This window comes from Carcharodon carcharias, chromosome 30, assembly GCF_017639515.1.
Source record: "Carcharodon carcharias isolate sCarCar2 chromosome 30, sCarCar2.pri, whole genome shotgun sequence".
NCBI classification, from domain to species: domain Eukaryota; kingdom Metazoa; phylum Chordata; class Chondrichthyes; order Lamniformes; family Lamnidae; genus Carcharodon; species Carcharodon carcharias.
The window spans coordinates 31897530-31913403 of record NC_054496.1 but is presented as its reverse complement, the minus strand read 5'-3'; the positions used below and the strand labels follow the sequence as shown (position 1 = coordinate 31913403).

The 15874-nt window shown below is 45.2% G+C and overlaps 1 protein-coding gene across 1 annotated transcript in view; it reads left to right on the top strand.

The window, feature by feature from the left end:
* pkn1a (protein kinase N1a) overlaps nucleotides 1-15874 on the top strand; it is a 198207-nt gene that overhangs the window by 176371 nt on the left and 5962 nt on the right. The window contains exons 17-20 of the mRNA XM_041177068.1: nucleotides 453-515; nucleotides 4021-4097; nucleotides 6589-6731; nucleotides 15547-15654. Coding sequence (XP_041033002.1) covers nucleotides 453-515; nucleotides 4021-4097; nucleotides 6589-6731; nucleotides 15547-15654 — 391 coding nt within the window. The remainder of the gene's footprint in view (nucleotides 1-452; nucleotides 516-4020; nucleotides 4098-6588; nucleotides 6732-15546; nucleotides 15655-15874) is intronic.

Below are 15874 nucleotides of genomic sequence, written 5' to 3'. Positions count from 1 at the left end.
CTTTCTTTGCGCTTTCCCCAGTGCCTCTGTATCGTTTCCACGACACAGCAACCAAAACTCTGCACAGTACTCGGGCAAGTATGGTCTAACCTAGGTTGTATACAAGTTTAATTTAACTTCTCTGCTTTTCAATTCTAGCCCTCTAGATATTAAACCCCAGTGCTTGTTTTTTTTTAATAGCCTAGTTAATTTGGACAATTTCACAGAGAATGCCTGTGTAGCAAACTCCTAATCTAATCCGACACACTGGAGGAAATTGAGAAGAACCTGGGTACTTTTTTCCCATGGTGTTTGGACAAATACAAGCCAAGGTTAAAGCCCTTCCCTGTACTTTAGAGGTTGGTTGTAGGATTGTATTGGAAGAGGCCTGGTCTTTCCACAGACTTGTTATGCTCAAGAGGGTCCGGATTCAGAAACAGACTGAAAATTAATATTGTATTTGTTCTCTGCAGGTTCTATTCTGCGTGTGTGGTTCTCGGTCTGCAGTTTCTCCACGATAACAAGATCGTGTACAGGTGAGAAAGCTTTCATCCTCCATCTCACCACCAGGTTCAAAGCTCATTTTAATCCTCCGCTGAATACGACAATCAACAATTTGCATGCTACTAGATTTTTAGTGAAATTAGAATTTGCACGTTAGGCCTGATAGTAAAATTAAAGCCCTTGGATAAAAGGAGCAGTCGCAGCAAATATACAAAATTGGATAAGGGGTTAGAAAACAGAATTGTGGTGACTTGGGTTTTTTGGACTGGAGAAGCTGTACAGTGGAGTTTCCTATGGTTTAGTATGAGGGCCACTACTGTTACTGATGTACATTAATGACTTGGACTTGTGGATACAGGGCTCGATTTCAAAATTTGTAGATGATGCGAAACTTGGAGATGAGGAAGATAGTAAGTAATGGGCTTCGTTGACATAGACATGACAGACGAAACCCAATAAACAAAAGTATGAAACAAAAAAATGCTGGAAAAACTCAGCAGGTCTGACAGCATCTGTGGAGAGAAAGACCGAGTTAACATTTCAAGTCTGATACGGACTCGAAACATTAACTCTGTCTTTCTCTGCACAGATGCTGTCAGATTACTGAGTTTTAACAGTATTTTTTTGTTTTTGTTTTTGTTTCAGATTTCCAGCATCTGCAGTATTTTGCATTTACACAAAAGTATGAGGTGTGTTATGGCATGGTGGATGGTAAATTGCCATATTGCAGTCTCCTACTTTAAAATCTCACAATATCACTCCTGGTTCAGTATACTCCTCACTCTCATTAAATTCACCAATTCCAAGCCAATCAAGTAATTATTCTTTTAATATCCCGCAAAGAGCCCCCAATTTTGCTATAGCACAGCTGATGGTAAATCCCCAAAGGGAAACTTGAAACAGTTGCCAAAACTGGTTTTACAATTTGTAGGGTACAAGGAGCTGTTCTAAACCCAGGAAATGATGTCCTGACTACTTGTGATGATTTTATAGTAAAATAAACATTTAATCAAAGAATAAAGAAAAACAAATAAAACAATTACATTTAAACACACAAATGACTTCACACAGTAAACGGCACTTTAAAACAGTTCCACAATTCTTAACTTAACTACCCTCAGAACTAACCTTCCCCTCTCCTGTTCAGCAACTACCCTTATAGATTTTAGACTCTATAGAAGTCCAATAATTTTTACCACACTGTACTTTTTCCTTGCTGTGTCCTCCAAGGCTGACAGCAACTGGTTCTTTCAGCCTGGCCTTGTTCACACTGTCTTCGGGGAGTTCTGACCAGCTACCCTGCTGTCTTCTGGGAGATCTATGCAGCTACCCCCTCACATAGGTTTCAGTATTTCCTTAAATGCATTCCTTCCCTTTGATCTCTGTCTTATCTCAACCAGTCTCTTCAGAAATGCTTTCTTCCCAGAATTGATGAAATTGTTCTTTACTTTAGCACTTAGGGTAAGTTTGTTTTTACAAGTCTATCTTTACCTTATTTCCTTACATCTTTTTGCAACCTGCATATACCCCCTTTGAACGACACCTCAAAGCAATAACAGGGCTGTTTTCAATTATGTAAAACCCTGATTGCATTTTGTCTTGGGTTCATTACCATATCAAAACAACTTAGTGTTGACTTTAGACCCTTGCTGTCACTCTAGTTCTTAATCCACCTACAACCTGACTTCCTGTACATCAAATATGCCAGGGTTAATAGCAGAAGAAAAACAGTCCAATTTCTTGATTTCTTGACAGGTGATGCATTTAGCTGGGAAGAATGATGAGAGGCACTAAATGGTAAAGAGGGGGCAAGAAGAGAGAGATCTGGCTGGGCTTGTGCACAGATATTTGAAGGTGGTAGGACAGATTAACAAAGCAGTTTCATAAAACATGTAGGATCATAAGTAGAGGAACAGGGTATAAAAAGCAGGAAGTTTTGTTAACCTTTATAAATACTAATTTGGTCCCAGTCGGATGCATTGTGTCCATTCTGGTCTCCACTCTTTAGGAAGGCCGCAAAGCCTACGGAGAGGCAATAGTAAGGATTTGATTTGATTGAGATGTACAAAATTGGATAGACTGGATGGGAAGGGCCTATATACTTCAGCAGAGAGCTCATTGACGAGGGGATATAGATTTTAAGTGATTGATATAAAGATTAGAGGGGAGGTGAGGAAAACCTTTTCTCACCCAGAGGATTGTGTGGGTCTGGAACTCACTGCCTGAAAGGGGAGTAGAGGCCGGAACCCTCAACTCATTGAAAAGCTGTCTGGATATGCACCTCAACTGCCGGAACCTGCAGGGCTACCGACCAAGTGGTGGAAAGTGGGATTAGGCTGGGGGGTTCGTTCTTCAGCTGGGGCAGACATGAAGGGCCGAGTGGCCTCGCGCTGTGCCGTAAACTTCCTATGATTCTATTTTATGGAATTCTTCCAGGAACGCTGGACTTCGGTTACACAGATAGACTGGGGAAACTGTGGTTAGTCTCCTGAGAACAGAGGGGGCAAGGAGGAGATTTCTTGAGATTTGATAAGGTGTTTAAAATCACAAAGGATTTAGATAGAGTAAATAAAGAGAAACAGTTTTCAGTGGCTGAAGGGGCAATAACCAGAGGGCACAGAACGGCAAAGGAACCATAGGCAACATGAGGAAAAACTTATTCTTGTGTACAAACAGTTAGAAGTTGGAATGCGCTGCCTGTGGCCTCTAAAAGAGGTATTGGATATGGTTGAAGGAGAAGTGATTTCTAGGATGTGTGGAAAGAGAGTGAGTTAACTGGATTGAGGTCTGAAAGAGCTAACCCAGACTGGATGGGCCCAGAAGAGTCTCATTCTGTGCTACGCTATTCTATGATTTAATAACCTGCTGTGACTCAGGATCAAATGATTATCACTGCTTCAGTTTATCTGTGAGCACCCCAGAAGTTAATCTCAGTAATATTTGACTTCAACCTGTTTGAACCTAACCGAGGATGTGGATAATACTCAGTACAGAGATTGAACCTGTTCCTTTAGGCCTATGTGTCTTGATATTAAAATATGCAAATGATGGAACTCTTAAACCAAACAAGGCCATTGGGATCATCCGAGCGTCCCATCCCCTGGTAACCAAACTCAACTATCCACTGTAGTAAGGTACCAGAGGAGATTTACCACAATGGTACCAGGGATGAGAACCTCAGTTACATGGAGAGACCAGAGAAGCTGGAATTGTTCTCCTTAAAGCAACAAAGTTTAAGGGGAGGTTGAATACACTCATGTCACCCGCTCCCACACCACCTACAGTAAATATCCCCACCCGCCCGTCTCCCCTTCTGGATCACTAACACCTCTAGACATCCAAAAGTGACCACATTAAAAAAATTAATACATTGGCTGTAAAACATTGTAGGCCATTCTGAAGATGCTATGAAACTGCATGGACTTTCTAACTGAATTTTGAATAACCTCAATACTTTTGCCCGTTATCATGCTTGTTAGTTTATTTTGACATTATCGCTCCTTGGCAGTGGTTATAATATATCCATTGTTCCTGCAGGGATTTGAAGCTCGATAACTTGCTGCTGGACACAGAGGGATATGTGAAAATCGCTGATTTTGGACTCTGTAAGGAAGGTTAGTATCACTTTTCTTCATTTAGAGCGGGGCTCGGTGAGTCCCTTTTATTCAGCGCTGATCGGTGTGTCCCCTTTATTCAGTGCTGGCTCAGTGTGTCCCCTTTATTCAGAGCTGGCGCGGTGTGACCCCTTTATTCAGTGCTGGCTCGGTGTGTCCCCTTTATTCAGTGCTGGCTCGGTGTGTCCCCTTTATTCAGCGCTGGCTCGGTGTGTCCCCTTTATTCAGCGCTGATCGGTGTGACCCCTTTATTCAGAGCTGGCTCGATGCATCCCCTTTATTCAGAGCTGGCTCGGTGTGTCCCCTTTATTCAAAGCTTGCTTGGTGTGTCCCCTTTATTCAGCACTGGCTCGGTGTGTCCCCTTTATTCAGTGCTGGCTCGGTGCGTCCCCTTTATTCAGCGCTGGCTCGGTGTGTCCCCTTTATTCAGCGCTGGCTCGGTGTGCCCCTTTATTCAGCGCTGGCTCGGTGCGTCCCCTTTATTCAGCGCTGGCTCGGTGCGTCCCCTTTATTCAGCGCTGACTCGGTGTGTCCCCTTTATTCAGCGCTGGCTCGGTGTGTCCCCTTTATTCAGCGCTGATCGGTGTGACCTCTTTATTCAGAGCTGGCTCGACGCGTCCCCTTTATTCAGAGCTGGCTCGGTGCGTCCCCTTTATTCAAAGCTTGCTTGGTGTGTCCCCTTTATTCAGCGCTGGCTCGGTGCATCCCCTTTATTCAGCGCTGGCTCGGTGCATCCCCTTTATTCAGCGCTGGCTCGGTGCGTCCCCTTTATTCAGCGCTGGCTCGGTGCGTCCCCTTTATTCAGCGCTGGCTCGGTGCGTCCCCTTTATTCAGCGCTGGCTCGGTGCGTCCCCTTTATTCAGCGCTGGCTCGGTGCGTCCCCTTTATTCAGCGCTGGCTCGGTGCGTCCCCTTTATTCAGAGCTGGCTCGGTGCGTCCCCTTTATTCAGCGCTGGCTCGGTGCGTCCCCTTTATTCAGCGCTGGCTCGGTGCGTCCCCTTTATTCAGCGCTGGCTCAGTGCGTCCCCTTTATTCAGCGCTGGCTCGGTGCGTCCCCTTTATTCAGCGCTGGCTCGGTGCGTCCCCTTTATTCAGCGCTGGCTCGGTGCGTCCCCTTTATTCAGCGCTGGCTCGGTGCGTCCCCTTTATTCAGCGCTGGCTCGGTGCGTCCCCTTTATTCAGCGCTGGCTCGGTGCGTCCCCTTTATTCAGAGCTGGCTCGGTGCGTCCCCTTTATTCAGCGCTGGCTCGGTGCGTCCCCTTTATTCAGCGCTGGCTCGGTGCGTCCCCTTTATTCAGCGCTGGCTCGGTGCGTCCCCTTTATTCAGCGCTGGCTCGGTGCGTCCCTTTTATTCAGCGCTGTCTCGGTGTGTCCCCTTTATTCAGTGCTGATCGGTGTGACCCCTTTATTCAGAGCTGGCTCGATGCGTCCCCTTTATTCAGAGCTGGCTTGGTGCGTCCCCTTTATTCAAAGCTTGCTTGGTGTGTCCCCTTTATTCAGCGCTAGCTCGGTGTGACCCCTTTATTCAGAGCTGGATGATATTAAGCTCCCTGAGTATTGTTGGACCCACACTCACCCATGTCCAAGTGTCCACCAGCTTCACATGCTGCAGTTTAGATATTCCTCTCTCTAAATTGTGATTCTTATTTTGATCTGCAAGACGCAGATGCAGGATCAGAACAGTTAGATGAAAGCAAAATACTGCGGATGCTGGAAATCTGAAATTAAAACAGGAAATGCTGGAAAAACTCAGCAGGTCTGGCAGCATCTGTGGAGAGAGAAACAGAGTTCACTCGAAACGTTAACTCTCTTTCTCCCTCCACAGATGCTGCCAGACCTGCTGAGTTTTTCCAGCATTTTCTGTGTTTAGTTCAGGATCAGAATTGTCCTGGCTGCTCCAAACACCTGAAACCTCCAGTTACCTATTCAATTCTCAGCTTTCACTAGATGCTGTATAAATTCTGCAACTTGTCTACTGCTGGCCCTTAGCCTCTTGTTCTTTAGTTGCAATTCCCAGCATTAGGCATTGTGACACTAATGCCTCGTTATTTTCGCTTTTGAACACGAGCACCTTACTTTTTAACTGGTCAGCCTCTATTAAGAGCTTCCGTGTCTCTCTCTGTTCCCCTGTCATTGTTTCATGCCCTATCTCATAAGGCACACCCCACCTTCTATCGCCCCCTACCCTTAGATTCAGTCGACTTATTGAAGATTGATTGGACTGCTTCTGGAATATTCCCTGATCTTCCCATAATAGAGGATAAATCCCCTTTAAGTTACCACCCATCAGGTAGTACTCAGCCCTCAAATTGATTTTTTCATTGAGGCTTTTTGCTTCCATGTCAGCAGTGCTTTGCTGCATTGTTTATGTGTACCTCGGCATGTTTCTAGGTTTATTCTGTAGACTCGTGTCAATTTGGACCAGTTATTAATGTGCTCAGATCAAACTATGCAACAGAAGAGGCTCAAATCACCTGCTTTTATCCTGTAGATATGGGCTATGGCGAACGGACAAGCACTTTTTGTGGTACTCCTGAGTTCCTTGCTCCTGAGGTTCTGACAGACACGTCCTACACGCGTGCTGTGGACTGGTGGGGACTTGGTGTTCTTATCTATGAGATGTTGGTGGGAGAGGTGAGTACTGAGGAGGATCGTTGTTACATTGAACTTGTATGCTTATATCCTTTGTGTTTTCTCTTCCTTAGGAAAAAGCTGTTAGGAATATGGGAACAGAAGGTCATTAAGCCCCTTGAGCCTATCCAAGAGATCACGGTTGAACTGATCCTACTCCTTTGCTCTTGTACTCTGCCCAGTTGATGAAATGTAATGTTCTTTTGGCCTTGTTTATGGCTGGGCCTCCCGCTCATGCCTTGTATATTTGAGCCCTGCTGTCTCCACAATTCCATTGCATTAAACTCTGATATACTGCTGTTGGTGGAATGCGAGTTAACATCAAAAATGGCTCTCCCAATCATGCTTGACCTCCAACATGCTAATCACAAAGCGAAACTAAGCAGTCGCACAACCAACTGAACAGAGCAAAGCTCTCTAATTCGTAACGCATGAGCTCCAATATGATGGCTCAGGAGGCTCCACGAACATCGCCATCCTCAATAGTGTAGTCAACAAACAATAATCATTTGCAAATGTCTTCAACCATGCCAAGTCAATAATCCTACTGGCCAAGTTTCCATCATTGTAGATGTCAGTCCCCAGCTCATTTTGTTAATGGTTCTACTTTCTTTACCACCTCCAACTGCTGTCCCTGCCAACCCCTCCTCCCCCCTCCACTCCCCCCTACCCTGGCAGGGTAAACCTATTCCCTTGAATTTATTGTTAGACTAGAACCTCAACTGAAAGAGATTTCAAATCATGATAGAAACATAAATATAAATTCAAACATTTTCAGTGCGACCTCAATGGAGCGAGAGTTTGGTGAGCTGAGGGAAACTTTTAATATCTTTCTAAAAATCTAGTATTGTTTGTATTTAGCATTTAACTGCAAGTGCTGTTTAAATTCTAAGCCTCATCCAAGGGCCTAAGCAGGAACGTGGAAGCTATCCACTGGCAGCAGCTGAAATAGTTAATTCAAGAAACTAGCTTGAACTGGTCATGCTGTACCTGGGCTCAGCTAGTCCATTTGTTTAGAACATGTAAATCCAGATGTTCTCAGTGCGACCTCAACAGAGTAAGAGAGTTTGGTGAGCTGAGGGAGTTCAGCGAGGAGGGGAGGAAAATGTCCCTTTGTTTTTTCTAACTTTTTCACTGGTTTTTGCTCTACTACAGGGGAAGAAGCTAACTGTTAGGTGAGTATCTGGTAAGTGTTCAAGGTCAATTCTATTCCTTAAGTTTAAAATGATACAAGTGATAAGATTAATAAATATATAAAGGAAAATTAATAATTGAATAAAATAATTAAGTAATTAATTAAAGTACATAAGTATAGCAGGACAAGTGATGTGTCATGGCTGCAGCATGTGGGAGCTCCTGGATACCAGTGTTATCCAGGGCAAGCATGTCTCTAGTAAATGTCTACAGCTTAAGAAGCTTCAGCTCAGAGTCATTGAGCTGGAGGCTGAGCTGCAGACACATCAAGGAGGGGGAAAGTTACCTGACCAGGAGGCAGTCAAACCCATTAAGATAGAATCTTCTCATTTAGAAGGTGGTCAGGGACAGGAATGTGTGACTGTAGCTGAGACAGGTAAGAGGACCCAGAGGGCAGGAGTGCCAATTGTCCAACAGGTTTGAGGTTCTTTCAGCTTGTTTGGATGAGAACGGGGGCTGCAGGGTGGGTGAGCTGACTGACCATGGCATAAGAAGCCACAAAGGAAGGGGGAGCACAAAGGAATGTAGTGGTGGTAGAGGACAGTGTAGTAAGGGGCAATTGACACTATCCTCTGTAGCAAGGAGCAAGAGTCCAGATGGCTATGTTGCCTGTCCGGTGCCTGGGTTCAGGACAATTGATCAGGACTGGAGAGGAACTTGCAGTGGGAAAGGAAGATCCAGTTGTCGTGGCCAATGTAGGTGCCAACAACGTAGGCAGGATGAGGAAGGAGGTTCTGCATAGCCTTTATGAGGAGCTGGCACCAAATTAAGAAGCAGAACCTCAAAGATGATAATTTCTGGATTATTACTTGAGCCAGACCAATTTCAGCTCTGTTAGCTTACTCACTACGCTTGATCCAGACATGCGAATGTCCGAGGAGAGATGACTGGCATCAAGGCAGAATCTGACTGACTGTAGCACTACCAAAGAGCCACCAGCAAAATGGTGGAGCCATAAATCACCCAATCCAATATGGTTGTTGCTGTCATTCCAGCCCCAGGATACTGCTGCAGTTTTTATTTGTAAAGTGTCCTCAGCCCAGCCATCTTCAGTGATGTTTTCAAGTTGGACATGAGGCTGTGCACTGACTAACCCAACGATGTTCAGCATCATTCACAATTCCTCGGATAATGCTTTGCTCATGCTAGCCCATAGCGGAGCTTGGATTAGGAGGCATTTAAAATTGTTGTCACACAGGTGCCGAGCAATGACTTCACTACTGCAGTGGCTACAAAAGCAGGTCAAATACCGGGTAGTTAGCAATGTGTGAATTCGCCTCTTGCTCCCAAAGCATCTCCATCAGCTGAGGTGCAAGTGGGGAGCGTGGGAGCACCTTCATCTTGAGCGACTGCAGTTGTTTACCACCTTTTCAGGGTGAGATAGAGCTGAACATTAATTGCTGGCTCTGCCAGTATCCTGAAATTACATTTTAAAAAAAGGAATGTTGCCCAGACTCGGTCAATTGTTGACGTTCCTTTATTCTCACCGAGTCAATATTCTGCAGTCCGCTGCCGAACAGCTTCGTGCTATCACCGTCACCATTAGAACGGTAGCAACTGAAGAAGCTCTTTGAATTCAAAGAACAGTGGCAACGTATATACAAAATGGACAGTCCTGGTGAATGATTGTTTTTCAGAATGGAGGGAAGTATATAGTGTTGTCCTCAAAGACCACAGCTTTGTTGAATGTATGTTAATGACTCGGACCTGGTTGTTACATGGCATGGGGTTGTCGGGATAAAGAGACACTTGAAACTTTTGTTGGCCTTCAGCTGGGCTTTGGTATGTGCTTAATAATGATTTTCTGTTTACTCTGCACCCTGGGTGAATAAATAAGGAGTGGCAGATGTTAGAGTACAGAACTTATCCAACAGTTGGAAAGTGGAGGCTGATTGTTATTCAGCATGGTTGGAAAATTGCAAATGTAGCTCTGTTATTTAAAGGTGAAAAGGAGAAGCCAGGAAATTATAGACTTAAAATATAAGCAGAAAACGCTTGAAATACTCAGTAGGTCAGGCAGCAACTGTGGAGTGAGAAACAGAGTTCATGTTTCAGGTCGATAACCATTAAATAAAGTGATAGAGTGCTAAAGTCCAGTTGGAGTATTGCAACTAATTCTGGGCACCACACTTTAGCAAGGATGTCAAGGCCTTGGTGAGAGAGCAGAGCAATTATACTAGAATGGTACCAAGAATGAAGGCCTTGGAGAGTTCATTCTCAGTTCAATGGAGAGAATGTAGACCTTAAATCAGAGATTTGATACAGGTGTTCAAAGTCATGGAGAGTTTTATTAGAGGAAAGAAGCAGTAATTGTTCCAGAGGCAGAGTCATCGATAACCAGAGGACACAGATTTGAGGCAGTTGGCAAAATCAATAGAGGCGGGATCAGACTCCTTGAGAGGGTGGTGGTGAGCTGCCTCCTTGAACTGCTGCAGTAGATGTGGTGTAGGTACACCCACAGTGCTGTTAGGGAGGGAGTTCCAGATTTTTGACTTAGTGGCAATCAAAGGAAAAATACTTGCATTTATATAGCGCCTTTCATGGCCAGTCTTCCCAAAGGCTTTTTCAATCTATGAGGTACTTTCAAAGTATACTCACTGTTGAAATGTTGCAAATGCAGCAGCCAATTTGCATGGATGAGGTCTCCACAAACAGCAGTGTGATAATGATAGATCTGTTTAGTGTCATGAAGGCTGAAGGATAAATATTGACCAGGAAGCCAGAGCTTGCTCTCCTACTTCTCTTCGAAATAGTGCTATGGGATCTTTTACATCCACTCGAGAGGGCAGACAGGACATTAGGTTTAAGGTCTCAACTGAAAGGCAGCGCCTCTGACAGTGCAGCACCCCCTCAGTACAGCACAGCACTCCCTCAGTACAGGACATACTCTTGATTTCTGTGCTCAAGTCCTCAAGTGGGTCTTGAACCCACAGCATTCTGATTTGGAAATGAGAGTGCTATCAACTAAGCCATGGCTGCAGCGCATGGAATAGTTATATATTTCCACATCAGGGTGGTGTGTGACCAGGTTTTGGGGGGGAGTTAGTGGTGAGTTACCCATCACCGAATAACCAGATTCTGATCTGCTTTTGTAGCCACAGCGTTTATATGGCTGGTCCAGTTAAGTTTCTGATGAGTGGTGGCCTCCAGGATGTTGACAGTGGGTGAGAGATGGTAATGCCATTGAATGCCAAAGGGAGATGATTAGATTATTTTTTGTTTGAAAAGGCCATTGTCTGGCTCTTGTGTGGTGCAAATGTTATTTGTCAGTTATCAGCCCAAGCCTGAATTTTGTCTAGATCTTGCTGCACTGCAGGTACAGACTACTTCACTGTGAATTGAACTGAACAGTATGATTGTCAGCGAACCTGACCTTATGATGGAGGGAAAGTCATTGATGAAGCAGCTGAAGATGGTTGGGCCCAGGACACTCCCCTGAGGAGCTCCTGCACTGATGTCCTGGGATAATTGGCCTGCAGCAACTACAACCCTGGAACTGAACAGCTGGCACAGGCACAATGGGCCGAATGGGCTCTGTGTGTAGTAGGATCTTTTAATTTTCCTTTGTATTAGTTTTGACTCTAGGCAGTGGAGAATTTTCCCCCTGATTTCCATTGACTTCAATTTTATTAGGACTCCTTGATGCCACACTCGGTCAAATGCAGCCTTGATACCAAGGGCAGTCACTCTCACCTCACCTCAGGAGCTCAGCTCTTTTCTCCATGTTTGGACCAAGACAGTAATGAGGTCAGGAGCTGGGTGGCCCTGGCAGAACCCAAACTGGGCGTCAGTGAGCAGCTTATTTGTGAGTAGGTGCTGCTTGATAGCACTGTTGGTGATCTTTCGTCACTTTGCTGATGATGGAGAGTAGACTGATGGGCGGTGATTGGTCGAGTTGGATTTGTCCTGCTCCTTGCATCCAGGAGCTCTAGACAATTTTCTACATTGTCAGGTAGATGACAGTGATGTAGTTGTACTGGAACAGCCTGACTAGGGAAGTGGCTTAAACAGGAGCAGAAGTCTTCAGTGTTACTGCTGGGATATTGTCAGGGCCCATAGCCTTTGCAGTGCCTTCAGCTGTTTCTTGACATCACGTGGAATGAATCGAATTGGCTAAATCTGGGGACCCCAGAAGGAGACTGAGATCGATCGTTCACTTGGCACTTTTGGCAGAAGACTCAAACTTTTCAGCCTTGTATTTTTCAGCCGTGCTGGGTTCCCCCATCATTTCCCCAATATCAGTCATGACTGGATGTGATTGGACTGCAGAGGAATGTGGGATCAGGGAAAGGCCATATAGCCATCGAAGCTGTTCTGCTATTCAGTGAGATCTGTGACTTCACACCTATAGCCACCTTTGCCTCATATCACTTGTACCCTTGGCTTATAAAAATCTAGCAATCTCCTTTTTAAAAGGAACAACTAATCTAGCAATAAGCGGCATCAATGGAGGAGAATTCCAAACTTCTACCAGGCTTCGTGTGAAGTCCTGTTTTCCTAATTTGAATCCTCAAAGGTTGGCTCTAATTTTTAAACAATGCCCCAAACTCCTGGACTCCTCTACTCCTACACTCCCCAGCTAGAAGAAATAGTTTCTCTCTATCTACCCTATCTGTTCCCCATCTTGAAACCTTTGATCAACTCTGCCCCTGCCCTGCAACCCTCGAAATCCCAGATAATGCAACCCTGGTTTGTTTCATCTCTCCTCGTAGCTTAAACCTTGGAGTCCAGAGCTTTGGTCCGATCTGATGGTTACTAACACTTAGTGTACTGTATACCATGCAGGTTCTTCAGTTCCACATACATGCTAGCTGTGTGCAGCACAGTGTTTAGCTTCACCAAGTTGCCCCCTTGTTTTCTGGTATACCTGGTGCTACTCTTTTACACACTCCGTTGAACCAAGGTTGGTTGCCCTGCTTTGATGGTCATAGCAGATTGGGAGATGAGCTGGGCTGTGAGGTTTTTTTAATTCATTCATGGGATGTGGGCATCGCTGGCTAGGTCAGCATTTCTTGCCCATCCCTAATTGCCCTTGTTCAGAGGGCATGTAAGAAACAATCACATGTAGGCCAGACCAGGTAAGGATGGCAGATTTCCTTCCCTAAAGGAAATTAGTGAACCTGATGGGTTTTTATGACAATCAACAGTGCTTTCATGGTTTAATTCCAGATCTTTATTGAATTTGAATTCACTATCTGCTGTGGTGGGATTTGAACCTGGGTCCTCAGAGCATTACCCTGGGTCTCACTAGTCAGTGACAGTACCACTATGCCCACCGCCTCCCCAACCAAACGTAATTTTGTTGCTGCTGCTGATGGCTCACAGCGTCTCATGGATGCCCAGCTTTGAGCTGCTGGATCTGTTCTGAAACAATCCCATTTAGCATGGTGGTGATGCCACACAACACGATAGGTGATCTGTGTGAAAACAGGACTTTGTCTCCACAAGGACTGCCATGGACCGATGCATCTGCAACAGGTAGATTGGTGAGGGCAAGACCTAATAAGCTTTTAACCTTGTATTAGTTCTCTCACCAGCTGCCTCAGGCCCTATCTGGCAGAAATGGCTTTCAGAATGTGTCCAGCTCGGTCAGTAGTGGTTGATACCGAACCACTCTTCATAATGGATTTTGAAGTCCCCACCCAGAGTACATTCTTTGCCCTTGCCACCCTCAGTAATCCTTCCAAGTAGCATTCAGCATGGAGGGGCACTGATTCATCAGCTGAGGGAGGGTGGTAGATGGTAATCAGGAGGTTTCCTTACCCCTATTTGATTTGATGCCATGAGGCTTTCTGGTGGTGGTGGTGGTGGTGGTGTTGCTGGTGGAAGAAAATTCAAGAATAACTTTCAAAAGGAGCCTACTTCAGGGGAGAATATTTGCAGGGCAATGGTGAAGGGACCGAGGAGTGGGACTGATTTGGAAATCTCTGTTAAACTGCTGGCATAGGTGCAATGGGCTGAGTGGCCTCCTGTTTGTAACATTTTGTGATGAGTGTCCAACACCATCTTGTCAGAGCACCTGGGGGATGGACAATAAGTATTGGCAGCAATGTGCATATTTGGAGAAAGTGACCATCTTCAGTGCTGTATACATCAAGGTAGTAAAGAAGTCATCCAACACAAAAATAAAAATACCTGGAAAAACTCAGCAGGTCTGGCAGCATCTGCGGAGAGGAACACAGTTAAAGTTCCGAGTCTGAATGACTCTTCAACAGAACTACGTAAAAATAGAAGAGAGGTGAAATATAAGCTGGTTTAAGGGGGTGGGACAGGTAGAACTGGATAGAGGGCCAGTGATAGATGGAGATAGCCAAAAGATGTCATAGCCAAAAGGACAAAGAAGTGTTGAAGGTGGTGATATTATCTAAGGAATGTGCTAATTAAGGGTAGAAAGCAGGACAAGCAAGGTACAGATAGCCCTAGTGGGGGTGGGGTGAAGGGAAGGGATCAAAACAGGCTAAAAGATAGAGATAAAACAATGGATGGAAATACATTTAAAAATAATGGAAATAGGTGGGAAAATAAAAATCTTTATAAATTAATGGAAAAAAGGGGGGGATCGGAAAGGGGGTGGGGATGGAGGAGAGAGTTCATGATCTAAAATTGTTGAACTCAATATTCAGTCCAGAAGGCTGTAAAGTGCCTAGTCAGAAGATGAGGTGCTGTTCCTCCAGTTTGCGTTGAGCTTCACTGGAACAATGCAGCAGGCCAAGGACGGGCATGTGGGCATGAGAGCAGGGTGGAGTGTTGAAGTGGCAAGCGACAGGGAGGTCTGGGTCATGCTTGCGGACAGACCGAAGGTGTTCTGCAAAGTGGTCACCCAGTCTGCATTTGGTGTCTCCAATGTAGAGGAAACTGCATTGGGAACAATGAATGCAGTGGACTAAATTGAGGGAAGTGCAAGTGAAATGCTGCTTCACTTGAAAGGAGTGTTTGGGCCCTTGCATGGGAAGGTGCCGTGGTAGGGGGTTGAGGTGTAGGGGGTGATGGAGGAGTGGACCAGGGTGTCACGGAGGGAATGATCCCTGCGGAATTCTGCCGGGGGGTGAAGGGAAGATGTGTTTGGTGGTGGCATCATGCTGGAGTTGGCGGAAATGGCGGAGGATGATCCATCCAATGCTGTCTGTCTGAGATGCTCTTGCATATCTGCACTGATTGCATATCTACCTTCCCACATTCCAACTGCTACCTCACTTACATATTGACACTTGGCAACTCAAGCTCATAATAAGGCTCTATTCTGAATTGAATAAATGCAGGAACAAAGCAAAGTGCATATCAAGGATTTTGCCTGGAGCTTGCTTACCATTCAGGACTTGCATTGAAGTTTGAGTCAGCAGTTGAGGGTGTAGAAGTTTGTGTAGCGATTGAGACAGTCAATCTTTTTATGCAACTTAACTGTGTTGTGGCAGATTTGAATCTGGTGGTTTGTCAAATCCCATTGATGCTGGCATAATAATTAATAATCAAGGTAAGTCATGTTGCTCTGCTGAATATTAGCCACCCCACAGAGAATGGCATTTCGTGTCCTGTACAACGATAGCTGCATTTAAAACAAGTAATTCAAAGGCCATTGTGGCTTGATGTAGACACAACAATTGAGTTTTCACTGTTTGCTTTGCAGTCGCCATTTCCTGGGGATGATGAGGAGGAAGTGTTTGACAGCATCGTCAATGACGAGGTTCGATACCCACGGTTCCTGTCTACTGAGGCCATCGCCATAATGAGAAGGGTAAAGGAACAAATGATCTTACCTTTCACTGAAAGCTTTGACGCAGAGGAGGTCCCACGGCAAAGCTATGCGGGGTAGGGAGGGAGACTGAAGCAGCGAAATGGATAGAGAAACTGACAAAAAGCACCGTTAGGAGGAGTGACTAGAAGGTTGGCCAAAAATATAGGTAAGGTTTATAAAGGTAGAGAGATGGAGAAATTAATGGGGTAGCTTCAACAAG